The 27,793-nt window shown below is 41.1% G+C and overlaps 1 protein-coding gene across 1 annotated transcript; it reads left to right on the top strand.

Moving 5' to 3' along the window:
* On the top strand, nt 1-26,069 carry LOC139362261 (toll like receptor 3). The gene is made up of 5 exons (XM_071092719.1): nt 1-303; nt 14,992-15,439; nt 17,243-17,434; nt 21,359-23,211; nt 23,737-26,069. Exons 2-5 carry the CDS (start codon nt 14,999-15,001, stop codon nt 23,963-23,965), a joined length of 2,715 nt encoding a protein of 904 aa, XP_070948820.1. The 5' UTR covers nt 1-303; nt 14,992-14,998; the 3' UTR covers nt 23,966-26,069.
* Nucleotides 26,070-27,793: the final 1,724 nt, after the last annotated feature.

The following is a 27,793-nucleotide window of genomic DNA, read 5'->3' as shown; positions in this document are numbered from 1 at the left end:
CTTTCGACTTCAGCTGTTGCTAAATCTGTGACCCTTTTAATGAAATCCAAGGATCTCAGCTTTAAAAAAGTTAAAATAAAATAAAAACAAGATGTTTCTCGAAGCAGTTTGAAACACCTCTCTGAGGTGTCGGAGATTGTTTTTGTTTTCTCCCTTTGCCCTTCCTGGAATGCACCAAACATAAAAGCATTTTTTTCAAGCTTTACTTTCACTTTCGAGAGTGCCGCCTATTTGCCACACATTTCCCTGATGAAATGTCTGGATTTGGACTAAAGAAAAAAGGAATGGCCAGCAGTCATCCAAGTAAGTGAAGGTGTTCATTTCACGTTCTTACTGGGCAGGGTCTCTCTTGCTGAGTAGAATTCGTTAGTAGAATGTGTATGGTTTTAACCTTCTTTGGTCTTTCTTGGATCTGGTGCTTGAAATCCAGTCAGAATCATTCAGGAAGGAAAGTGGAAGAACCGGGAGATGACATGGGCTTGGGAGAAGGGTATAACTCAGAATACAAGTAAAAGCACCAGTATCTGGTTAATTTGATCATATATTTATGCAGTATTTAATTTTTTTCCTCTGTAGCATTCTGTACCTGGAAAAAACACATTAGGGAAGCTATGGAAATCATATTGCAACACCTTTTTAACAAATCAGACTTTACCTTAAAGAAACAAAACTCCAAGATGTTAAAAGAGCATGTCCCCTTTTGTTAGTTTTATTGGCAGGAGGGGAGACAGCAGCTGGCATTGTGTGACAGTGTCTTGCATAGGAGAGAACATTCAGGTGTGCCTAGGAGTAAGTAAATGGCTTTCTTTCACCTCACGAAGGATAATGGAAGAAGCGGGGAAGTGGAAAGATGTTCAGGTGTGCAGGAAGATCAGAAACTGGCATTGGCAATTGTGGGCACTTGGGCGAAAATGGAGTTGGCTTCAGCAAGTTGGCTCCCAGGTTTACCCATGATTATGTGCTGGTATGTGTCTGCACAGGGGCGTGCCTATGTATTAACCTAATACAAAGGTTGCAAAGTTTACAAATCAAACTATGAATAGTGGTTAACTCCAGGTAGTCTGGCTCCAGACCCCATGTCCTAACCATTAGGCAACATTGTCTCTCACTTGGACGAAGAATGTGAATTCCATGTGCCCTTACAAAATATTTCCACAATTCTAAGGCCAAGTGAGACTCTTTTTCATTGCTTCTTCATTTTCTTTATTTCTGTTAGATCTCATTCAACAGCAACTTTTTCTTCACTCTCATTTCATCCTTTAACTGCATTTTTGCTTGTTTTACCGAAGCATGTCCTGGAATAACGTTTTCATACAGATCATATGGCTATGAACTTACTGCATTTTTGCATATCTCAAAATACTCGTACCTTTTTCTTTAGTTATTCAGGTGGATGTGAAATTTTTTTTTATTTTATTTCATTTCATTTCATTTATTGATTTAGAGACACGGTCTCGCTGTGTTGCCCAGGCTAAAGTACAGTGGCATGATTGTGGCTCACTGCAGCCTTGACCTCCCTGGCTCAAGCAATTCTCACACCTCAGTGTCCCGAGTAGCTGGGACCACAGGTGTGAACCACTATGCCCAGCTAATTTTTAAAAACTTTTTGGTGGAAATGAGGTTTCCCTATGTTGCCCAGGCTGGTCCCAAACTCCTGGGCTCAAGGGATCCTCCAGCCTCAGCTTCCTAAAGTGATGGGATTCCAGGCATGAGCCACAGGTAATTTTTTTGGCCTGGCCAAAGGTAATTTTCTTGTTTTTTAGAGAGAGGATCTTGCTCTGTTGCCCAGGCTGGAGTGCAGTGGTGTGATCATGATTCATTGCAGCCTTAACCTCCGGGGCTCAAGCGATCCTCCTGCCTCAGCTTCCGAAGTAGCTGGAACTACAGGCTTGTGCCACCACACTTGGCTAATTTCTAATTTTGTGTGTGTGTGTGTGTGTGTGTGTAGATATGGGGTCTCACTATGTTGCCCAGGCTAGTCTTGAACTCCTGGTCTCAAGTATCCTTCCGCCTACCCCTTCTGAAGTGCTGGGATTTCAGGGATGAGCCACTATACCCCTTGCCTGGATATGAAATTTTAAATTCAAAATAATTTTCTCTAAATGTTTGGAAAGCTTATCTCTATTGTTTTCCAGTGGTTCATTATTGGGAGAACCTGCTCCTGATGTTTAACCTGGGTTCTTTTCTATTTCCCAAGTGTCTCGGCTGGGTTGAGAAATAAAGGGAAAGAGCACAAGAGAGAGAAATTTAAAGCTGGGTGTCCAGGGGAGACATCCCATGTCGGCAGGATCCGTGATGCTCCCTAAGCCGTAAAACCAGCAAGCTTTTATTAGCGATTTTCAAAAGGGGAGGGAGTGCATGAATAGGGTGTGGGTCACAGAGATCACATGCTTCACAAGGTAATAAAATATCACAAAGCAAATGGAGGCAGGGCGAGATCACAGGACCACAGGATGGGGCAAAATTAAAATTGCTAATGAAAATTCGGGCACACATTGTCATCGATAACATCTTATCAGGAAACAGGGTTTGAGAGCAGATAACCTGTCTGACCACAATTTATTAGGCGGGAATTTTCCTCATCCTAATCAGCCTGGGAGTGCTACAGGAGACTGGGGCTTGTTTCATCCCTTCGGCTTCGACCACAAAAGACAGCACACGCTTCCAAAGGGGCCGTCTATAGGCCTACCTTCAGAGTGCATTCTCTTTCTCAGGGATGTTCCTTGCTGAGAAAAAGAATTCAGCGATATTTCTCCTATTTGCTTATGAAAGAGGAGAAATATAGCTCTGTTCCGCCCAGCTCACCTGCGGCCAGTTCAAAGTTACCTCTCTTGTTCCCTGAACATCGCTGTTATCCTGTTCTATTTTTTTTTTAAGATGCCCAGATTTCATATTGTTCAAACACATGTGTTCTACAAACAATTTGTGCAGTTGATACAATCACAGGGTCCTGAGGCGACATTCATCCTCCTCAGCTTATGAAAAAGATGATGCGATTAAGAGATTAAAGTAAAGACAGGCATAGGAAAACACAAGGGTATTGACTGGGGAAGTGATAAGTGTCCATGAAATCTTCACAATTTATGTTCAGAGATTACAGTAAAGACAGGTATAGGAAATTATAAAAGTATTAATTTGGGGAACTAATAAATGTCCATGAAATCTTCACAATTTATGTTCTTCCGCTGTGGCTTCAGCCGGTCCCTCCGTTTGGGGTCCCTGACTTCCCACAACATCTCTCCCTTTCTTTTTACATAAATGTGCCTTGGTGATGAAGGCTTGTTCGTTCTCTCGATTTTGACGCAGGATTCTTTGACTGGCCCGGCACACTGAAAACAAGCCGATTAAACAGAGAAACATAATTCCAAACTTCACCACAGTAGAGCCCCCAGTAGACTTGATCCAAGTCATGGGGTTCAATCCGTAAAGATTTTTCACCACCTGATCTAAGGCCTCAGCTCCCGGCACAATGGATAAGTGAGCTTGAGAGGCTTCAAAAATTTGTTTCTTTAATTTAGTTATGTCCAATGATAAATTATCTTCCCTTCCCAGAAGGTGTCCCTGGACCATTTCCCATGAATGATCAGTCTCATTATAGGAATATGGGGTGATACAGAAATCAGAAGTATTCCAGTCGCACTGCATTTGCAAGTGATGTTCGAGACTCACTACCCGATCTCCAAGCCAAATAACAGACGGTCTTAAATCATTAATTTGATTAGCCAATTTTTGATCAACGCCTTGTTGAGAATTCCACATTTGGGTGGAATTGGCTTGCTAATTATTAACAAATTAAGCTGTTTGAATAGATTGATGTAACGCCATTCCGGCAGTGGTGGCCAGTGCAGTGACTGTAATGATCACAGTGATTATAGTGAAAACAAATCTCTTAGATCTTTTTAGAATTTGCTGTAACACTTCATTAATTAAATGCATCGAGGGAGAGGATTCCCAAGGTCTGGGCAAAGTTACCGGAATCCAGATTCCTTCTCGAGCTCGAACCAACGTTACACTTTTCCTGGAGTCAAAACGGGAGTTAATACAAGTGTACAAATGACAATTAATGCATTGGACAGTTTGATTGTTTGTCCAAATTTTTATATTTCCCACTAACAGCATGTAAGGAGGCTTAACACAAGTCTGTATGGGAATAGTCAGGCTGGAGGTAAGTAAAGCAGAATGTCTGGATCTACGTTGATACTGAGAGATGGGGGCAGTAGTGGGTACAACAGACAGAATAGTTTCCCCTTCCCATACTCACAGTCCAGACATAGCAATAGCCAATTTCCAAAGTTCTGGGTGTTCTGGGCTCAGAATGGGGAGTATCATACGAGGCCTTGGCGCGGCGGGGAGGATAATGCCTTTATCTTCCCATTTTACGGGAAAGAATGAGCTGAACCTCCTATGCAAAGTAGAAGGATGATTCTCATTCTCCCAATAAGAAATAAAATAAGTAGCCTCCAGGCATTCCCTTCCACCAGAGGAGCAATGGTTTTTTAAACAGCCCTTTGGTGCCCAGTCTATTACTAAACCATATGAGTCATTTTTTAATATTACTGCATGTGAGTTAACACAGTCTTCCCAAATTAAAGTTTTAGATGGGCCCTCAAAATTTTTAGGGCATGGTTTTCCTGCAGGTTTGTATTGAAAGTATGGAGCATCTCCCATTACTCCCGCTTTCATTTGTTTTAAAGGAGAAAGGGAGCGGCCAGAGACCAAATGTCCCGGTTCCTCTGTAACTGATCTCTCCGGAAGATAAGCAGCCCACACTTGAGATTCTAGATGAATACAACCAGGTGCGTGTCCGAGGCACAGAGGTGGTTATTTGTAACCCCTGGTAACATTAAAAGCAGTGCCTTCTTCTCCTGGTTGAGCAGGCCAACGGTCATCTGTAGCTCCAGGCATCCACACACTGTCGTTAGTGCAGATTTCCACAGGAGCGTCCATCCAGGTGAGAGGTCGAGTAAGTGGAGGAAAAGGCACATAAGCCCAATAAGAATGATTATGTGTAGCAGGTAAATCAGTGTGAGAGGAAACTGGAGAGACAGAAAGTATAAAGAGGAGAATCATTAAATAAAACCCATTATAAGCGAGATTGAGTGCTGAAGGAGGAAGAGAAAACAGAGGGATGTTATTTTTAGGCTAATAGAAATGGAGAGATTTTTAGGTTTGTAAGAAGAAAAAGAAAGGTAATTAGAAGTGGGATTAGTTAGATGAGTCTCCATTGCCATCAGAGAGGATTGAATTAGACCCATTGTGATTTGGCATGACAGCTTCTAAGAAGTTGGCACAGATCTCACCACGTCTGAGGGCAATCTCTGACACAGACGTCTTTTCTCTGTGGGTTTTGTTTGATGATCTGGTGAAACCCAAGCACATCCTCTTTCCCATGTTAAGTAGAATTAAAGACAATATTTAAAGATTTGGGGAAATCCTGTAAGGCAGTAATCACAGCAATTAACTCTGCCTTTTGAGCAGAAATATAAGAAGTAGGAATAAGCTTGTCTGTAGGACCTACATAGCTAGCATTACCATTGCTGGAGCCATCGGTGAACACTGCAACAGCCTCAGGAATGGGCTGATCTTTGGTTGTCGAAGGACCAACCAAGATGTCATTTTTATAAAATCAAACAGTTCGTTTTTTGGATAATGATTGTTAATAACACCAATAAAATCAGCCAAGTGAATTTGCCACAGTGCTGAATGTTGAAAGGCAGCCTGAACTTTGAGCCGATTTAAAGGAACTACAATTAAATTCGGATCAAATACAGAAATTTGAAGTATTGTACACCAAGCCTGGCCAATTATTACGGCAGTTTGGTCCAGATAGACAGACAAAGTTTTTGACACAGAATGAGGAAGAAAACACCACTCCACTAAATCATTATTTCGAACTGTTAGTCCAGTAGGGGAGTGTAATGAAGCGAAAACCAGAAGCTGAAACGGCTGTCCTCTAGATAACTGGGCGGTCTGGATTCTTTCCTCTGCGGATTCCAGTTCTAGTGAAGCCTCAGGGGTCAAAGTCCTGGGACTGTGGAGATGGGACTTTCCCCGCAGAGTAGAAAACAAGTTCAACAGTGCATAGGTTGGAATGCCTAAAGTAGGTCTTAAATAATTAATGTTACCCAAAAGTTTTTGGAAGTCATTTAAAGTTTTTAAGGAATTTCTCCTAATTTGAATTTTTTTGAGGTTGGATGCATTGTTTATTCGACCATCATTTCTAAATATTGAACAGGAGTGGTCTGTTGAATTTTATCCTGGGCGGTGTGTAATCCAGCCTCAGTAACACGGAGGCTCAAAATTTGATAACAGTCAATTAATTCTTTATCAGTGGGGGCACCAATTAAAATATCATCAATATAATGAAGAATATAGGCCTGGGGAAATTGGGCTCGAACCGGTGACAGCACCCGTCCAACATAAAGCTGGCAGATTGTCGGGCTATTCAGGATTCCTTGAGGAAGTACTTCCCATTGATAACGAGCTGCAGGCTCCTTATTATTGATAGATGATACAGTAAAAGCAATTTTTTCACAATCCGATTCATGTAAAGCAATATGAAAAAACCAATCTTTAAGATCAGTGACTATAAGAGGCCAATGTTTAGGTATTGAAGCAGGGGCAGGCATGCCGGGCTGGACGGACCCCATAGGTTTCATTACAGCGTTAATGGCCCTTAAGTCGGTTACCATCTGCCACATGCCTGATTTCTTTTTTAGTGGAAACACAGGAGAATTCCAGGGGGAAAGAGAGGGTTCCACATTTTTAAGCTGTAACTGTTCAGAAACCAATTGAGTTAAACTCTACAGTTTTTCAAAGCCTGATTGGGCATAAGTATCAGAGAAACGATCGGAGCCTGTGAGCTGAGCCTGAGTAACTAGAATGCCATTAGTTAATATAGCTGAGCCTGCAGACAGGCCTCCTCTGACCACCAAGTACGAAATTGTAAATGCTGAGATGGGGTCAGAACAGCTTTTGTCAAAATGTCCCAGTCTAAAGGAAGCAAAGCGACCTCTGTACAAAAAGTTTGCAATACCATTTTAACCTAAGGAGAAGTAGGACCGTACTGAGTACACGCATCCTTAAATTTTTTTTTTTAAAGTAAAATTGAGCGGCGCATATCGACGCAGACCAGAATGAGAGTGTGAGAAAGGGGAATTGAAGGAGTAGAAGAAGCAGAAGTATACCGGTGATTGCTGGCGTCCATGTGCGAAGAACCATACAAAGAAGCAGGCTGAGGGGATGGCAACGTGACCAGTTGAGGAACTGAAACGACAGGAGGGTGAGGGGCTGAAGTGGACAGGAGAAGGCCTGAGGAATTACAGGTAAATTGTAGTTTGGTCCCGGAGCCATTAGGTGACACCTAGAGACAAATGCTGCAAAGGTTTGAAGAGGGACGAATTAGCGTATCTATGGTCCTGGGCTGAGTGAGTCACGGCCACGGCCACGGGAGCTGCAAGTACTTGCTCTTCGTGAAAAGAAGTAAGATCATCAAGGGGTAACGTTAAGCCAAAGTCACCAGAGTTAGACCTTGAATTTTCAGCATCGTTAGGTGGAAGAGGAGTAGCTGAATGGAGAGGCTGATCAGATAACGAAGGCCATGTGAGAGAAAAGTTGAGGAGGTATTAGGATGGCACTCACCAAGGCCCAATCATCCCAAGCAGTGACAGGAGCACAATTCCCTGTTGAGACAAAGTCTTGGAATGCTGTAAAAAGATCCAATACTTTTATATATACGGTTCCTTTTTTAGGAAACCAAGGACAGTATTTTTCCACCGCCCTGAATAGAGAGACCATATTTTCCATGGGCACCCAAATCATTCCTTGTTTTAACCAGAGTTTAATATAGAAGAGATAGGTATAATTTTTATACTCCGTGTGTCCCATAGTTAACCAGGATTATACACAGACTATTCACCATTCATCAGAGAGTCGAACACACGTATCTGTGAACCAAGCCGATGTCGTTTCACTGTACCTGCCAAAAGGAGTCAGGTTCCCACATGCACTTAGGAAAAAAGAAAGACCACGTTAGCGCCAGATATGGGGAGAACCCGCTCCCAATATTTAACGTGGATTCTTTTCTGTTTCCTAAGTGTCTGGGCTGGGTTGAGAAATAAAGGGAAAGAGCACAAGAGAGAGAAATTTAAAGCTGGGTGTCCAGGGGAGACATCACATGTCAGCAGGATCCGTGATATTCCCCAGCAGTAAAACCAGCAAGTTTTTATTAGCGATTTTCAAAAGGGGAGGGAGTGCATGAATAGGGTGTGGGTCACAGAGATCACATACTTCACAAGGTAATAAAATATCATAAAGCAAATGGAGGCAGGGCGAGATCACAGGACCACAGGATGAGGCGAAATTAAAATTGCTAATGAAGTTTCGGGCATGCTTTGTCATCGATAACATCTTATCAGGAAACAGGGTTTGAGAGCAGATAACCTGTCTGACCACAATTTATTAGGGAGGAATTTCCTCATCCTAATCAGCCTGGGAGCGCTACAGGAGACCAGGGCTTATTTAATCCCTTCGGCTTCAACCATAAAAGACCATAAAAGCCCGCTTTGAGAGGGCCCTTCATAGGCCTACCCTCAGGGCGCATTCTCTTTCTCAGGGATGTTCCTTGCTGAGCAAAAGAATTCAGCGATATTTCTCCTATTTGCTTATGAAAGAGGAGAAATATAGCTCTGTTCCATCCAGCTGCCAGTTCAAAGTTACCTCTCTTGTTCCCTGAACATCGCTGCTATCCTGTTCTTTTATTTTTAAGATGCGCAGATTTCATATTGTTCAAACACACGTGCTCTGCAAACAATTTGTGCAGCTGATACAATCACAGGGTCCTGAGGCGACATTCATCCTCCTCAGTTTACAAAGAAGATGATGAGATTAAGAGATTAAGGTAAAGACAGGCATAGGAAAACACAAGGGTATTGATTGGGGAAGTGATAAATGTCCATGAAATCTTCACAATTTATGTTCAGAGATTACAGTAAAGACAGGTGTAAGAAACTATAAAAGTATTAATTTGGGGAACTAATAAATGTCCATGAAATCTTTACAATTTATGTTCTTCTGCCGCGGCTTCAGCTGATCCCTCTGTTCGGGGTCCCTGACTTCCCGCAACAGTTCACGTTACTGGTGAGAAGTTTTTTATTAATCAAGATCTCTTTTCTTTGGAAATGAAGGCTTTAGGATTTTTGTGTGCATGGTTGCAATTCTGAAATTTCATAAGATTCTCTCCACGTCTGTTCCTCTTTCACTCCTCCCGCCTAGCATTAGGCGAGCTTTGCCCACTGATGAAATGTCTTCAGATGGGGAAAGTCCTTCAGTCATTCAGGGATATGCTTTGTAATGGATTAGTCCTTCTCAGCAATTCTGACCTCTAGCCGGAGCCCTACCAGAGGGGTACCTCTCGCCTAAGCAAGGAGAATGTATCGTAGGGACTTTACCTGTGAGTTGGTAAGTAGAGGTAGGAAGTTCTGAAGGAACTGGAAGAGAGGTTTGGGAGACTGTGAGAGAGGAGGCAGGTGGGGAACTGGTCCCTGGCGTTCAAGAGGCATCATTGCCAGCCCTGCATTCTTCATGCACCCGGGCAAGTCAGCAACGTGCATCCTTGCTGGCCTGGCTGTGGCATTCCTCATGGCCTGTGGATATAAAGAATGTGCACAGCTCTACAATGATTAGTGCCAGAATTGTAAAAGCCATGAGATGGGAATACTAGTTTATAGAAGCCAGTTTTTTTTTTTTTCTGTTTCTGAGAACTAAATTAGAATACTAGTAAAATCACTATTTTTAAGTATATTAGAATAATTCTAAATACTCACATTAGTTCTGTTTTCCTAGGATTAGTCACCTAAGACAATTTTATTATCTGAAACTTATCTGGAGTAATTTTTGTGTCATGACTTTTAGATCTTGTGGAATATCTGTTTAGATATCATTACCATTACTTCATCTCCATACTTTGTGGGTGTATTTGATTTTTTAAAATACCTGAAATTAGGTTGTTGGTCACACCAGAGAGTATCACATTGGGTACACATCCCACCAAAATAAAGTGTGACAATGTGTGGAGATAAGAGTGGCTTTCCTGAGCTGATTAAATGCCCGTGGAAAACTACCATATGAGTGCATTCTCACACTGCTCTACAGAAACACCTGAGACCGGTCAGTTACAAAGAGGTTTAACTGGCTGATGGTTCTGTAAGCTGTACGGGCAGCATGGCAGCTTCTGCTTCTGGGGAAGCCTCAGGGAGCTTTTACCCATCACAGAAGGCAAAGCTGGAGCTGGAACCTTCACGTGGCCAGAGCAGGAAGTAGAGAGAAGGAGAAGGCATCACACACTTTATTTATTTATTTATTTATTTATTTATTTATTTATTTATTTATTATTTTGGGGGGAGCGGGAGCGGAGTTTCGCTCTGTTGCCCAGGCCGGAGTGCCATGTGGTGGGATCTCGGCTCACTGCAACCTCTGCCTCCGTAGTTCAAGCGATTCTCCTGCCTCAGCCTTCCCAGTAGCTGGGATTACAGGCGCCCGCCACCATGCCCAGCTAATTTTTGTATTTTAGTAGAGACAGGGTTACACCATGTTGGCCAGGTTGGTCTCGAACTCCTGATCTCAGGTGATCTGCCTGCCTTGGCCTCCCAAAGTGCAGGGGTTACAGGCACGAGCCACTGCACCTGGCCACCACACACTTTTAAATGACTGAATCTCATAAGAATTCACTCATTATCAGGAAAACAGTACCGAGAGGGTGGTGCTAAACCAACTGTGAGAACTCCGCCCCATGAGCCAGTCACCTCCTACCAGCCCCCACCTCCAACACTGGGGATTACAATTCGACATGTGATTTGGGTGGAGACACAGGGCCAAACCATATCAGCTATGTATTCAACATATATTTATTTCTTCAGAGCCAACAAAGTGGCAGGCATTGTTCTAGGCACAGACAACACCATATGGAATAAGAACTATGTTCTCTACTATTATAGCTTCACATTCTAGTGAGAAGCAATAATTAATAATAAAGAATACACAACATTGGATAATTTCCATCAACCATGGCACAGAAAAAGCAATCTAGAAGAAGAGCAAGATGGGATGGTTTGCACTTTGAACTTCAAGACTTGTTATAAAGCTAAAGTAATCCGAACAATGTGGTATTGGCCTAAGAACTGACAAATATTTCAGTGGAAGAGAGGAGACAGCCCAGAAATAGACCCTCACTTAAAACATTTATTCGGTTTCTAAGGAAGGCACACAACAGTCCAGTGGGGGAAAGAAAGTCTCTTTAAAAAATGGCCTGACTTGGCCAGGCACGGTGACTCACATCTATAATTCCAGCACTTTGGGAGGCCAAGGCGGGTGGATAACCTGAGGTCGGGAGTTCAAGACCAGCCTGGCCAACATGGTGAAACCCCGTCTCTACTAAAAATACAAAAATTAGCTGGGCATGGTGGCGGGTGCCTGTAGTTCCAGCTACTCTGGAGGTTGAGGCAGGAGAATCACCTGAACCTGGGAGGTGGAGGTTGCAGTGAGCCAAGATGGCGCCACTGCACTCCAGCCTGGGCGACAGAGCGAGACTCCATCTCGAAAGAAAAAGGTCTAACTGACTGGGTATACACACAAAATACCGTGACTCCTACTTCATGCATACACAATAATTAATTTAGGAAAGATCACAGACCTTAACATAAAAGCTAACACCATAAAGCTTTTTAGAGGAGAGTATCTAAGTAGGAGAAGTTTCTTAGAGAAGACACAGAAACAATAAAAATAAAAGAGAAAATGATAAGCTAGACTTCATCATAATTAAGAAGACATTAGTAACAAAATAAATAGGCAACCCACACACTGGGAATAAATATTTACAAAATAGGAATCTGACAAAGGACTGATACTGAGATATGTAAAAAATTCCTACAACAGAATAATAAAAAGGAAACAATCGAATAGATGAGCAAAATATTTGAATATATAAGGGAAGATAAATGAACAATAAGCACATGAAAATTGTTAAATATCATTAGTCTGCAGGGAAATGCAAATTAAAAGCATAATTAGCTATCACTACATACTCACCAGAATGACTAAAAATAAATAAAAATAGGCACCAAATGTTGTCAGGGAAGTCGGTGGTGCGATACTTTCCCAAAAGATCTGGCAGTTTCTCATAAAATCAAACGGCCTCACCAAATGGCCCATCCATTCCAATCCTAGTAATTTACCCCAAAGAAATAGAACACAGTCACCTGTTGCTTAATTATGGGGCTACATTCTGAGAAATGCATTGTGGGAACATCAAAGGGAGTGCTTACACAAAACTAGACAGTACAGCCTGTGGCGCCCAGGCTGCAAAATCAGACAGCCAGCCTGTGACTGCACTGAATACTGGAGGCAGTTGTAACACAATGGGAAGTACTTGTGTATCTAAACATAGAAAAGGTAAGTGAAAATGTGGTAGGAAAGATTACGAATGGCACTTCCATAGGGGCACTTAGCACAAATGGAGCTTGCAGGACTGGACGCGGCTCTGGGTGAGTCTGTGAGTGGGTGGTGAGTGCATGTGAAGGCCTAGGACATGGCTGTGCGCCACTCAGACTTTATGAGCACTATACACTTAGGTTATACTAAACCTATTTAAAAATCATACTTTCTGGCCGGGCGCGGTGGCTCAAGCTTGTAATCCCAGCACTTTGGGAGGCCGAGACGGGTGGATCACGAGGTCAGGAGATCGAGACTATCCTGGCTAACACGGTGAAACCCCGTCTCTACTAAAAAATACAAAAAACTAGCCGGGCGAGGTGGCGGGCGCCTGTAGTCCCAGCTACTCGGGAGGCTGAGGCAGGAGAATGGCGTGAACCCAGGAGGCGGAGCTTGCAGTGAGCTGAGATCCGGCCACTGCACTCCAGCCTGGGCGACAGAGTGAGACTCCGTCTCAAAAAAAAAAAAAAACAAAAAAAAAACCAAAAAAAAAACCATACTTTCTTCAATAATAATTAACTTACTATAACTGTTTTACTTTATAAATGTTTTAATTTTTCAAAACTTTTTGACTCTTGTAATAATGCTTGGTTTAAAACAAACACATTGTACACCTATACAAAAGTATTTTCTTTCTTTATATTCTTATTTTATAAGCTTTTTTCTACTTTTAATTTTCTTCTTTTTTTTTTTAACTTTTTAAACGTTTTTGTTAAAAACAAAGACAGAAACACACACATTAGCCTAGGCCCGCTCAGAGTCAGGATCTTCAATGTCACTGCCTTCCACCACGTCGTGTCCCACTGGAAGGTCTTCAGGGGCCACAACATGCATGGACCTGTCATCTCCTATGAGAACAGTGCCTTCTTCTGGAATCCCTCCTGAAGGACCTGTCTGAGGCTGTTTTACACTTAACTTAAAAAAAAAAAAAATAAGTAGAAGGACATTCTAAAATTATGACAAAAAGTATAGTAAATACATAAATCAGTAACATATTCATTTATTATCATCAACTATTATGCACTGTACATAATTGTGTGTGCTATATTTTATATAACTAGTAGTATAGTAGGTTTGTTTACACCAGCATCACTATATACATGTGAGGAATGCATTGCACTATGATACTATGACAGCTACATTAGTAGGTGATAAGAATTTTTCAGTTACATTATGATCTGCAGTGAATATTTATTTATATGATTGTAAAATTTATACGATTGTAAAATTGAGGCTGGGCACTTTGGCTCATGCCTGTAATCCTGGCATTTTATGAAGCCAAGGCTGGAGGATCACTTGATGTCAAAAGTTTGAGACCAGCCTGGGCAACACAGCGAGACCCTATCTCTCTGTAAAATTTTAAAAAATAATAAAAAAATTAGCTGGGTGTGGTGGTACATGCCTGTAGTCCCAGCTACTTGGGAGGCTGTGGTGGGAGGAGCCCTTGAGCCCGGGAGTTGGAGGCTGCAGTGAGCCGTGATAGCACCACTGTACTCTAGCCTGGGCAACAGAGTGAGACCTTGTCTCTAAAAATAAATAAATAAACACAAATAATTTTTAAAATTGTAAATGATATTTACTGACTTTAGATTTTCTGGATTGATGTAGGCCAAGGACCTCATATGTAATCAGAGTTTCAGGATAACATGCTAACATTTCACATCTTGACAATGTCAAGCAATGTTATAGCTGACAGTTTTAGGAAATGTAAGAATGGAAGAAATGTGGAGAAAAATGTACTTATTTATTTTAAATAAAATAAAAATTAACTGGCTGCGCACGGTGGCTCACACCTGTAATCCCAGCACTTTGGGAGGCTGAAGTGGGCAGATCACAAAGTCAAGGGATGGAGAGCATCCTGGCCAACATGGTGAAACCTCGTCTCTATTAAAAATACAAAAAATTAGCCGGGAGTGGTGGCGGGCGCCTGTAATCCCAGCTACTTGGGAGGCTGAGGCAGGAGAATCGCTTGAACCCGGGAGGTGGAGATTGCAGTGAGCTGAGATCGCGCCATTGCACTCCAGCCTGGTGACAGAGCGAGACTCTGTCTCAAAAACAAAACAAAACAAAACGAAAACAAAAACAAACAAACAAAATTAACTAAAGAGAAGTGAAGAGAATGAAGGAAAAATACAATTAAATTCCTTATCTTTATAGTGAAATCAGTAAATGAAGAAATAGAAGGGCAAGAATATTAAGTTTATGGAGGTAATCATGAGAATTACAGATAGAACCTATCAAAAGAGAGACACTGCCGCTGCAACTGGGATCAAGGTGAAGGATGGGAAGGAAGTTTGGATGTTTTGTTTTTTACCTTTCTGTACTGTTTGAAATGTTTCTATTTTATGTATTACTTGTATAATATGCACTTGTAGGGCATAAGAGTATGAGTCATAATATACATAGTCATATTTTGGCGGTATATTTTACAAGGAATATACCAATGCATTTGAAAGTCATCTGCTATTAATGTTGCTCATACATTTTAATGTTTCTTCTATACAGCAGAATCATGAGACAGACTTTGCCTTATACCTACTTTTGGTGGGGACTTTTGCCCTTTGGGATGCTGTGTGCATCCTCCACCAACAAATGCACTGTTAGCCAAGAAGTTGCTGACTGCAGCCACCTGAAGTTAACTCAGGTACCCGATGATCTCCCCACAAACATAACAGTGTTGAATCTTACCCATAATCAACTCAGAAGATTACCAGCTGCCAATTTTACAAGATATAGCCAACTAACTATCTTGGATGTAGGATTTAACTCCATCTCAAAACTGGAGCCAGAATTGTGCCAAAAACTTCCCATGTTAAAAGTTTTGAACCTCCAGCACAATGAGCTATCTCAACTTTCTGATAAAACTTTTGCCTTCTGCACGAATTTGACGGAACTCCATCTCATGTCCAACTCAATCCAGAAAATTAAAAATAATCCCTTTGTAAAGCAGAAGGTAAGATGAAAATGTCTATTGTTACTAATGTTTTAAAGTCACTTATCCATCCTTAGACTTACTATCTAAACATCAAAGTAAGAAAAAGGAAGAAATTTGATCTAATCCAATTTGCCACAAATATTGCCATTATAATAGAAAATGCTTCCAAAAGAGAAAATGTACTCTTAAATCAGTTTCATCCTTAATTTTCAATGTTTGCCTCTCTCGCTTTTTCCCATTAGAAACAGAACTTAGATGCAAGAGGTAGAAGTAATGAACAGAGAAGAATCAGAATATCCCATAAGAACATGGACACTGAACTTTCAGTGCTGCTGATTTAGTATGTGAAGTCATGAAAAAAGTCTAGAGTCCAAAGTCTGACTTAAATAAAATTAACAAATTGATACAATGATCAAGTGAATTGTTCAACTAAAAATTACCTACTCCTGGTTTAAGAAATCTCCTCAATGGCTATTTCAATGACTTGTTCAATAGTGGTGTCACTTTTTCAATGATGGCTACCTTTTTCTTTTCAACACTTTGCTTGAATTTTAGTTTGTTTTTTTTCTTTTCTTTTTAGTTGACATTTAATAATTGTACATATTTATGAGATCTAGAATGCAGATCTTTCAATATGTGTATACAATGTGTAATGATTAAATCAGGGTGATTATCATATCCATCATCTCCAATGTTTCTCATTTGTGTTGTGAACATTCAAAATACCCTCTTCTAGCTTTTAAAAAATATACAATAAATCATAGTTAACCATATTCACCCTACAATGCTTTAGCGCACCAGAAAACAACAAATAAACAAACAAAACGCAAGCTATTGTTTCTAAATCTGAGGCAATTATTAAGTGTTTTTCTTTAAACAAAGTGATTTTCAAGTTACTTCATTTTATGGCCTTACAAAAAATTGAGCATTGCTCTTCCTCAGATGCCAAGAATAGTCTACAAATGTAAATATGCTGTGAAACATAAAGTGATTTGCTCCCTGGCTATTTTAAATCTTCTCTTGAGTCTTCTTAGAGTCTAATGTGGATGAAATATCTTCAAATACAAAGGCCTCAAAATCTTGCTAGAGAAGTCATTGTAAAATGTTATTTTTGTAAAGACTTAAATTAAAAAACTTGCTTCTCGTTAATAGAGATTACATTAGATTTTGCCTTAACTGGTATCATCAGCTTTTCCTTACCTTTTGCCTGAATTTGAAGCGTACATATTCAAAAGTAGCAAAGGGTAATAAAACATCCCACAGTACTGACAAGCAAACAAAAGTTAATATTCTGTACTAGTCATGATCCAAAATTTATATAACTATGAATCTTTCTCAGTATAAAAATCTATTTAAAATTTCATAGATGGCAAAATTCTACTCATGTTTTTTAAGAAAACATTCTGTTCTTTTTTCTGATACTTATTTTCAAGGTGAATGCATGACACCGTGTTTGATAAGCCACGTGAAAATCCTTGCATCATGAGTAAATGGTTATTAAAAATAAGTTTATAAATTAGCAAGGTTCCTTATATCATAAGTAAGCTTAAATCCTTATTTTGGTAAGAGAAATAAAATGATTCTTGAAGTAAGAAATAAAATCCTTCCTACAATGGTTTCAAGGGTAACCATCACAAAGATTATAACATAACAAAGATTAATCAGAACAAAGATTTTTTCTTATGCTTACTGTTAGTATTCTACAGAATGATACAGAGGTGTTGATTTTGTTGTTGAAATATTTTTAAGACGTACTTACATTTAAAAGAACTGTTTTTGACACCAAGACTCTAACATATGCTTATTGTTTTTTCCCTTCAGAATTTAATCACATTAGATCTGTCTCATAATGGCTTGTCATCTACAAAATTAGGAACTCAGGTTCAGCTGGAAAATCTCCAAGAGCTTCTATTATCAAACAATAAAATCCAAGCGCTAAAAAGTGAAGAACTTGGTATCCTTGCCAATTCATCTTTAAAAAAGTTAGAGTTGTCATCGAATCAAATTAAAGAGGTAAGAAGTAAGCTAAAATTATTTTGCATTCTGCCTTTAAGGTGGGTAGTCCCTATCTGTGTCACAGACACAGGAATCTGTTGTTCTCTAGCCTTTGCCCGTCTTCCAGCATTCCTTCACACCTACTGCTTGGGGGCATTGGTGCCACCCTCGTGAGAGCTCAGGCAGCCCCAGGAGAGGTCGGGAGATGGGACTCTGCAGTCCTGCAGTACCGGGTGGAACCCCCGTGCCATGACCTTGGGAACATCCTTAACCTCCCTGAGTCTGTGTCCTCCCTTGCAAAGTGGAAATAGTGCTCTCTGTCACACAAACTCTCTGAAAGAATTATTAATAAAAGAGTACGATGGTCAAGAGCCCCAGGTTCACAATTGGGTTAGCTGGCCTGGTCTCTGGGCTTTGTCTTTTAACCATCGTGTTATCAGGCAAGTTATTCAAGTTCTCCCTCTCCAGCCTCCCAGCTTTCAAACGGGCGTGATAATGACTCTACCTCACAGGACTGTGTGGTAAAGAATTTAGGACCGTGTCTGGCATAGGCAGGGCTCAGGAAATGACAAGCAGCACTATGTTGTTATAAAAACCTTCCTACAATGAAGTCAGCTTAAATAACTGACAGGACTGTCTCTTTTTGGAATCATGATCTTCAGGCTAATCATTTGCTGTCACGGGGGAGCAACAACTATCTGGACGGGTGGCACAGGGGTAAAAGAATTTACCGAGACAGTTGTAGGTGGAGAAAGGCATGTTCATTAGTGAAAGTAGGAAACTACATTGCGAGAAGGCAACGGGCATTTCAGCAAGCGAAGCTGACTGCAAAGAAACAAAGGCTTGCTGGGGATTTTACAGGATGTTGTTTATGCTGAAGAGGGTTCTGTGCGGCACGGACAGCGCCCAGGTTGCAGTGGGCTAACTCGCAGGGCCCTGGGCATAGCTGGGCACGGGAAGACTGCCAGTTATTCGCACAGGAGGGCTATGTGTCCTGGATCATGAAGAAAGAAATAACTTACCTGCTCTCTTGCTTTCTCTCGGTCCTGTCGACTGACTCCTTTTCCCTAAATAGGATTCCGCATTTTCATATACAGGTTGTCTGTATTTTACACTCATTTTGTTCCAGGCTACAAGACTACTGGAAATCCTTCCTTACAACTCTATTCATTTTCAGACATAAAAATAAATGGCGTACAAATTTATCCTGAGATATTAAGATGTTTTGTGCAAGCTATTCATTTTATTTTTTTAAATAGCATTTTCTATGATTAAGACATTTATGGCCGGGCGCGGTGGCTCACGCCTGTAATCCCAGCACTTTGGGAGGCCGAGGCGGGCGGATCACAAGGTCAGGAGATTGAGACCACGGTGAAACCCCGTCTCTACTAAAAATACAAAAAAAAAATTAGCCGGGCGTGGTGGCGGCGCCTGTAGTCCCAGCTACTCGGGAGGCTGAGGCAGGAGAATGGCGGGAACCCGGGAGGCGGAGCTTGCAGTGAGCCGAGATCGCGCCACTCACTCCAGCCTGGGCGACAGAGCGAGACTCCGTCTCAAAAAAAAAAAAAAAAAAAAAAAAAAAAAAAAAAAAAAGACATTTATTATAGTAATGGTATTAAATATATCAATAAATGAGAAACAATAATAATAAGGGGTGATTAAAAAAAATCACTCAAATGTCCATAGTCAGAAACAACCACGGTTAGCATTTGGGTACATTTATCCCTGGCTTTTCTCCAAATAATTATAAGGAAAAACAACAGCTTAAATTCTTACTGTACTGAAATTCATACTGTTTTTTAAATCCTTAAGGCACTTAACTGTGTGTCAAGTACTGTGATAAATTTTAAAAAATATTTTATGGGCCGGGCGCGGTGGCTCAAGCCTGTAATCCCAGCACTTTGGGAGGCCGAGGCGGGCGGATCACAAGGTCAGGAGATCGAGACCATCCTGGCTAACACGGTGAAACCCCGTCTCTACTAAAAATACAAAGAAATTAGCTGGGCGTGGTGGCGGCGCCTGTAGTCCCAGCTACTCGGGAGGCTGAGGCGGGAGAATGGCGGGAACCCGGGAGGCGGAGCTTGCAGTGAGCCGAGATCGTGCCACTCACTCCAGCCTGGGCGACAGAGCGAGACTCCGTCTCAAAAAAAAAAAAAAAAAAAAAAAATTATGTATATAGTAGTTTTAATCAACTTATTCTTAGTTTCTTTTCTTTTATTTTTTGAGACTGAGTTTCACTCTTTGTTGCCCAGGCTGGAGTGCAATGGCACGATTTGGACTCACTGCAACCTCCAACTCCTAGGTTCAAGCTATTCTCCTGTCTCAGCCTCCCGAGTAGCTGGGATTACAGGTGCCCACCACCACGCCTGGCTAATTTTTGTATTTTTAGTAGAGACGGGGTTTCACCGTGTTGGCCAGGCTGTCTCGAACTCCTGACCTCAGGCGATCCGCCTGCCTTGGCCTCTCAAACTGCTGGAATTACAGGCGTGAGCCACCGCATCCGGCCTAATCAACTTATTCTTAATTGTCATTTTCACAAAAGAAAACTGAGATGAAGAAAGTTAACGTGACATATCTCAGGCCCCACAGGATCCACCTGGGACGGAGCTGGGTTTCTGGCTTGCTGGGACTGGAGGCCCTGCTCCTAACAGTTATGCTATATTGCCCACCAAAGATCATGATGTCTCCTGCTCTTTAGATTTAATATGATATCATGAACATCTCCCATACAATTAAGAATCATTCCAAAGCTAAATTTTACTGCCTGTAAAAGAGTGCTATCATGTAGATTTATCATACTTAATTTCATAATTTTCGGCTTTGCATTTTAACTCATTTGTTGATGATAAAGCACCCTTTCTTCTACACTTCTCTTTTTTTCCATTAGTCCTACTGTCCCCCAAGTGACACATTACAAATCAGAGCCCGGCCAGGCTGGGCGCAGTGGCTCACGCCTGTAATCCCAGCACTTTGGGAAGTCGAGATGGGGGTGGATCATGAGGTCAGGAGTTCAAGACCAGCCTGGCCAGCATGGTGAAATCCCGTCTTTACTAAGAATACAAAAAAATTAGCCAGGCGTGGTGGCAGTCGCCTCTAATCTTAGCTACTCAGGAGGCTGAGGCAGGAGAATCGCTTGAACCCAGGAGGCGGGGGTTGCAGGGAGCTGAGATCGCACCACTGCACTGCAGCCTGGGGGACAGAGCAAAACTCTGTCTCAAAAAAAAAAAGAAAAGAAAAGAAAAGAGTGACTTCATGGCAGTCCATGAGTGACTTCATGAGCAGTTTATTCATTGCAATTGTTCTCATGGTGATAAAGAAAAAGTACCAGGAGATTGATCCTGGACTGGAAGGTCAGAGAAGGCTCCTTGAAAAGGTGGCATTTAAGCTGAGGCTGTGAATGCTGAGCAGAAGCTAGCCAGTGGCCAGGGGAGTCAGAGGTTGGAGCAAGAGGTGGGCGCTGTAAGGAAGGACTCGTGCATTAGAGGAAGGGGGAGAAATGCTCTGCCCACAGGATGTGGTGAAGGGTGACTAGAAATGGAGTAAAGAACTGCATTGAGTCGGGCGCAGTGGCTCATGCCTATAATCCCAGCACTTTGGGAGGCCAAGGCGGGTGGATCACAAGGTCAGGAGTTCGAGACCAGCCTGGCCAACAGGGTGAAACCCCGTCTCTACTAAAAATACAAAATTAGCTGGGCGTGGTGGCTGGCGCCTGTAATGCCAGCAACTCAGGAGGCTGAGGAAGGAGAATTGCTTGAACTCGGGAGGCGGAGGTTGCAGTGAGCTAAGATGGCTCCACTGCACTCTAGCCTGGGTGACAGAGTGAGACTCCATCTCAAGAAAAAACGAAAACAAAAACAAAAAAAACAGAACTGCATCTAAGCTTTTCAACAACCTTACAGAGTCTGTGCTTTTGATTGTTAACCTCTTTTTTTCTACCTTTAGTTTTCTCCAGGGTGTTTTCACGCAATTGGAAGATTATTGGGCCTCTTTCTGAACAATGTCCAGCTGGGTCCCCGCCTCACAGAGAAGCTATGTTTGGAATTAGCAAACACAAGCATTCGGAATCTGTCTCTGAGTAACAGCCAGCTGTCCACCACCAGCAATACAACTTTCTTGGGACTAAAGTGGACAAACCTCACTATGCTCGATCTTTCCCACAACAACTTAAATGTGATTGGTAACGATTCCTTTGTTTGGCTTCCACATCTAGAATATTTCTTCCTGGAGTATAATAATATACAGCATTTGCTCTCTCACTCTTTGCACGGGCTTTTCAATGTGCGGTACCTGAATTTGAAACGGTCTTTTACTAAACAAAGTATTTCCCTTGCTTCGCTCCCCAAGATTGATGATTTTTCTTTTCGGTGGCTAACATGTTTGGAGCACCTTAACATGGAAGATAATGATATTTCAGGCATAAAAAGCAATATGTTCACAGGATTGATAAACCTGAAATACTTAAGTCTATCCAACTCCTTTACAAGTTTGCAAACTTTGACAAATGAAACATTTGTATCACTTGCTCATTCTCCCTTACACATACTCAACCTAACCAAGAATAAAATCTCAAAAATAGAGAGTGGTGCCTTCTCTTGGTTGGGCCACCTAGAAGTACTTGACTTGGGCCTTAATGAAATTGGGCAAGAACTCACAGGCCAGGAATGGAGTGGTCTAGAAAATATTTTCGAAATCTATCTTTCCTACAACAAGTACCTGCAACTGACTAAGAACTCCTTTGCCTTGGTCCGAAGCCTTCAACGACTGATGCTCCGAAGGGTGGCCCTTAAAAATGTGGATTGCTCTCCTTCACCATTCCAGCCTCTTGGTAACCTGACCATTCTGGATCTAAGCAACAACAACATAGCCAACATAAATGATGACATGTTGGAAGGTCTTGAGAAACTAGAAATTCTGGATTTGCAGCATAACAACTTAGCACGGCTCTGGAAACACGCAAACCCTGGTGGTCCTGTTTATTTCCTAAAGGGTCTGTCTCACCTCCACATCCTTAACTTGGAGTCTAATGGCTTTGACGAGATCCCAGTTGAGGTCTTCAAGGATTTATCTGAACTAAAGATCATTGATTTAGGATTGAATAATTTAAACACACTTCCAGCGTCTGTCTTTGATAATCAGGTGTCTCTAAAGTCATTGAACCTTCAGAAGAATCTCATAACATCAGTTGAGAAGAAGGTTTTCGGGCCAGCTTTCAGGAACCTGAGTAACTTAGATATGCGCTTTAATCCCTTTGATTGCACATGTGAAAGTATTGCCTGGTTTGTTAATTGGATTAACAAGACCCACGCCAACATCCCTGAGCTGTCAAGCCACTACCTCTGCAACACTCCACCCCACTATCATGGGTTCCCAGTGAGACTTTTTGATACATCATCCTGCAAAGACAGTGCCCCCTTTGAACTCTTTTTCATGATCAATACCAGTATCCTGTTGATTTTTATCTTTGTTGTACTTCTCATCCACTTTGAGGGCTGGAGGATATCTTTTTACTGGAATGTTTCAGTACATCGAGTTCTTGGTTTCAAAGAAATAGACAGACAGACAGAACAGTTTGAATATGCAGCATATATAATTCACGCCCATAAAGATAAGGATTGGGTCTGGGAACATTTCTCTTCAATGGAAAAGGAAGACCAATCTCTCAAATTTTGTCTGGAAGAAAGGGACTTTGAGGCAGGTGTTTTTGAACTGGAAGCAATTGTTAACAGCATCAAAAGAAGCAGAAAAATTATTTTTATTATAACACACCATCTATTAAAAGACCCGTTATGCAAAAGGTAGGTAAACATTGTGAAATTTTAAGTGTGTACTTGCTTTTCAATTAAACTTTTTTTTTTTTTTTGGATGGAGTCCCACCCTGTTGCCCAGGCTGGAGTGCAGTGGTGTGATCTCAGGTCACTGCATCCTCCACCTCCCGGGTTCAAGTAATTCTCCTGCCTCAGCTTCTCGAGTAGCTGGGATTACAGGTGTGTGCCCCCATGCCTGGCTAATTTTTGTATTTTTAATAGAGATGGGGTTTCACCATGTTGGCCAGGCTGGTCTTGAACTCCTGGCCTCAGGTGATCTGCCCACCTGCCTCCCAAAGTGCTGGGATTCCAGGCGTGAGCCACCACACCCGGCTTCAATTAAACTTTTAAATATTACCAATATTACTCAACTCAAAGAATTTTAAAAACAAAATTAAGAAAAAAAACCCCTGAGTTTCAGTAACAGCTTAAACTCTGTTACAGACTATTTTAAATAGTAGTGATTCTGGCTGTTAAGAACTGTGTATTAATTCTTCGATACCTTTCTTTACTTAGATTCAAGGTACATCATGCCGTTCAACAAGCTATTGAACAAAATCTGGATTCCATTATATTGATTTTCCTTGAGGAGATTCCAGATTATAAACTGAACCATGCACTCTGTTTGCGAAGAGGAATGTTTAAATCTCACTGCATCTTGAACTGGCCAGTTCAGAAAGAACGGATAGGTGCCTTTCATCATAAACTGCAAGTAGCACTTGGATCCAAAAACTCAGTACATTAAATTTATTTAAATATTCAATTAGCAAAGGAGAAACTTTCTCTATTTAAAAAGTTCCATGGCAAATTTAAGTTTTCCATAAAGGTGTTATAATTTGTTTATTCATATTTGTAAGTGATTATATTCTATCACGATTATATCTCTTCTAGGAAAATGTATCTCCTTATTTCAGGCCTATTTTTGACAACTGACTAAATTTTACCCAAAATAAACACAGAAGCACATAAGAACATTCTCTACTGATAAATACACGATCCACCACTGAGTCTGTGACAACTTAAGGAGTTTTAAAACATTTCTCATTTTTAGAAAAGTTAGAGTTACATTAGGGTTTGTGATGATCTTTTCGTTTTTTGGATACACTTAAAAGAAAGATAATTGTTTCAATGGGTATAATGCTATTTCCTTTGTAAAAGAATAAAATATATACCCATATTTTTAACAAGTTTAATTACAGTATTTTTTCAATGGAAACACTTTGTATTTTAGTAAGTACTTGTCTCAGTATTGATTTCGTTAAATGTTAAATATTTTTTAATATGCATACCCAAGGGCAGAAAACATTTGCAATTCATTTTCATTAATGAGATGATTACTTGAATGAATATTGACTTGTATTTTCCTGAGATACGAGTTTCTGCTGTGGGAGGGTAGAAACAATTCTCCTACTAAGAGTATTGTGGGCAGGCTTGCTTTCTGAAGGCTAATCAGTAACTGGCTTTGTGGAAACAACCTTCCTCCCATGGTTACAGACTCAGGAGATGGCACTGGCGAAATCACTTGGGCTCACTGGGATTTTTTGACTCCTGATCTTGAAAATTATGATAATAAATAGCATCGTAGATATTCCTATATAATTAGTGATGATGATCACTGTATAATATATTCACAGGAATGTATTATTTTACCATAAAATAATATGCCATGTATAAGGTAGTCCTTATCTAGAAAGACTATTTTTATTTTTTTGTTTGTTTTTTATTCGTTGGTTTGTTTTTGAGATGGAGTCTGGCTCTGTCGCCCGGGCTGGAGTGCAGGGGCCCAATCTCCGCCCACTGCAATCTCCACCTTCTGGGTTCAAACTATTCTCCTGCCTCAGCCACCAAGTAGCTGGGATTACAGGCACATGCCACCATGCCTGGCTAATTTTTGTATTTTTAGTAGAGATGGGGTTTCGCCATGTTGGCCAGGCTGGTCTCAAACACCTGACCTCAGGTGATCCACCCGCCTTGGCCTCCCAGAGTGCTAGGATTACAGGCATGAGCCACCATGCCCGGCCTTTTTATGTTTGTTTTACAATACAACAAAAAAGTTTTCAGTTTTACAATAAAAGAGAGTCTGATTATTGGAAATAGACCTGAATAGCTTTTTGAAATAGTTATAGTTCCAGTATTTAAAGAGAAACCTGAAATTATAAGTCTGAGTTAATTTCTATACCTGAAATGTTCACTTGTCTGCTGAATTCAAGGAGCATTTGAGATGTCACATTTTGGAACTTTGATTTAAATAAGTCATTATTCTCTTTTTCTTTTTCTTTTTTTTTTGAGACGGAGTCTCGCTCTGTGGCCCAGGCTGGAGTGCAGTGGCGCGATCTCCGCTCACTGCAAGCTCCGCCTCTTGGGTTCATGCCATTCTCCTGCCTCAGCCTCCTGAGTAGCTGGGACTACAGGCGCCCGCCACCTTGCCCGGCTAATTGTTTTTTTTTTTTTTTTTTTTTTTTGCATTTTTTAGTAGAGACAGGGTTTCACCGGGTTAGCCAGGATGGTCTCGATCTCCTGACCTCGTGATCCACCCGTCTCGGCCTCCCAAAGTGCTGGGATTACAAGCTTGAGCCACCGCGACCGGCCCCCAATAAGTCATTATTCTCAAGGCTGATTTCCATGACCCTGGATGAGACATACTCACTGTGCCGCTGGTTCTGAAGAGTCTCTAGTCGGCCAACACTGTGAATGTGTGGAGGACTAATTATCACTTTCATGTTATTTGCCAACCTGACAGCTGAGACACTGCTTTTCAGCATTTTAGTTAAGATTTGCTTTTTAACTGTGCGATAATCCTGTTTTATTTTGGCATTATAAAATAAAAATCACAGCTTCTGCTTTTCTTATATGCTTTGTGTGTTATCAATATTCTCAACTATTCATAAGATATTTTAAATAAATCATTATTGTTAATTAGTCAATATATCAAGTTGCTTAATATGTCACATTTCAATGATATTTAATATATAATATCTATATTTAATATATTGATACGTTGCTGGTAGAGGGTGTCCAGGTTCTTGCTGCTTTGAACAAAGAATTGGACAAAATGCACAAAGAAGGAGGCAACAAAAGCAGAGATTTACTGAAAACGAAAGCATACCACGCAGGGTGGGAGCAGCCCGAGCAAGCAGCTCAAAAACCGGGTTACAGAATTTTCTGGGGTTTAAATACTCTCTAGAGGCTTCCATTGGTTACTTGGTGTACGCCCTATGTAAACGAAGAGGCTGAAGTGAAGTTACAAAGTTATTTACTTGGTGTGCACCCTATGCAAATGAAGAGAGTATTTCTTGCCATAGCTGAGCTAGCGTTACAAAGTTATTTACTTGGTGGTAGAAAGTTAGGGTTTTCCCCCTTGATTTACTTCTAGGAAGCCTTTAGGTTCCCTGCCTCCAGACCCTATTCTCCTGCCTCAAATATATCAATGACATATTCAATACACCATTAAGTTGCTTAATAGTTAAGAGGTTAAGATGCACAGATAATGACCTCTAAATGAATACCAATAAAACTAGGAAAAGGTGTAAACTCTGACTCCTCTCTGACCTAGGGAGGAAGTAACATCCAGAACTTCTGCAGGCTGTCCTGTGTAATTGTTCCCAGGAGGAACCCTTGTCCCCGGGGTTTGAGAGAAGGGGATTGAGGAAAAGGATGTTTGACCTCTTTTTTGATTTGCCCAAGTGACTTGACTTGTTTGAATCCTCTCAGGGTGCCATCATGTTATCTGTTCACTCCAACTTCTTCCTGTTTTTCACGTTGCAAAACAAAACCTAACTGAATCAACACTGAGTTTAAAATAAATCTTCGTATTTAGTTCCACCTAAAAATGATAACTTTTAGATTGTAATCAGAAGTAGATGCTATCAATTTGTTAGTGAAGAGGGGAGGAGTTTTCAATGCCACTTAGTTAACAACTTCTAATTGTTCAAATATACATCTTAGGTTGTAAAGGAGACTCAATGGTAAAGTCATAGTGACCATTCAAACATGTAAAGGGGCTTCAAAGCAAGAACTCAGAAGGCATTTCTTGCAATCTATTGAGACACAAAGCAGATTAGCAGTTGTCTGGGCCTAGAAACAGGAATGGGGTGTGGCTGCAAATAGGCGTTAAGAGACTCTTTTCAGGTGAAGAAAATACTCTAAAATTGGGTTATGGTAATAATTGTACAACCACGTAAATTTACTCAAAGTCATTGAGTTGGATACTTAAAACAGGTGAATTTCACGGTGTGTAAGTTATACATTCACAAAGCCTTTATTAAAAATAGTCTTTTCTGAGCAGCTACAGGTGCCTAGCCCGGTGCTAATTACTATAGTGAACACCAAGGTGGGATTTAGAATCTGGGTGAACAATATAACCTGTCGGCAATAAAACCTGGGTGCAAAAGGATTTCAAAGATGGACCTGGGCAGAGATGACTCCACAGAGGTGAAACAACCCTTTCCACGATAGGTGAGATTTCACTGAGTGGAGATGGTCTCGCTGACTTCAAGAATGAAGCCGCAGACCCTCACGATGAGTGTTATGGTTTTTAAAGATGGTGTTATGGTTCTTAAAAATGGTGTGTCTG

The sequence above is a fragment of the Macaca nemestrina genome, chromosome 3, assembly GCF_043159975.1.
Source record: "Macaca nemestrina isolate mMacNem1 chromosome 3, mMacNem.hap1, whole genome shotgun sequence".
Classification (NCBI taxonomy): domain Eukaryota; kingdom Metazoa; phylum Chordata; class Mammalia; order Primates; family Cercopithecidae; genus Macaca; species Macaca nemestrina.
The sequence above is the reverse complement of the archived record's forward strand: the minus strand, read 5'-3'. Positions and strand labels throughout refer to the sequence as shown.

Coding starts and splice junctions, on each gene's coding strand:
- LOC139362261 (XM_071092719.1), top strand. CDS start 14,999: ATGAGACAGACTTTGCCTTATACCTACTTTTGGTGGGGACTTTTGCCC. Junction 15,440..17,242: donor ATCCCTTTGTAAAGCAGAAG/GTAAGATGAAAA, acceptor TTTTCCCTTCAG/AATTTAATCACATTAGATCT. Junction 23,212..23,736: donor AAAGACCCGTTATGCAAAAG/GTAGGTAAACAT, acceptor TTCTTTACTTAG/ATTCAAGGTACATCATGCCG.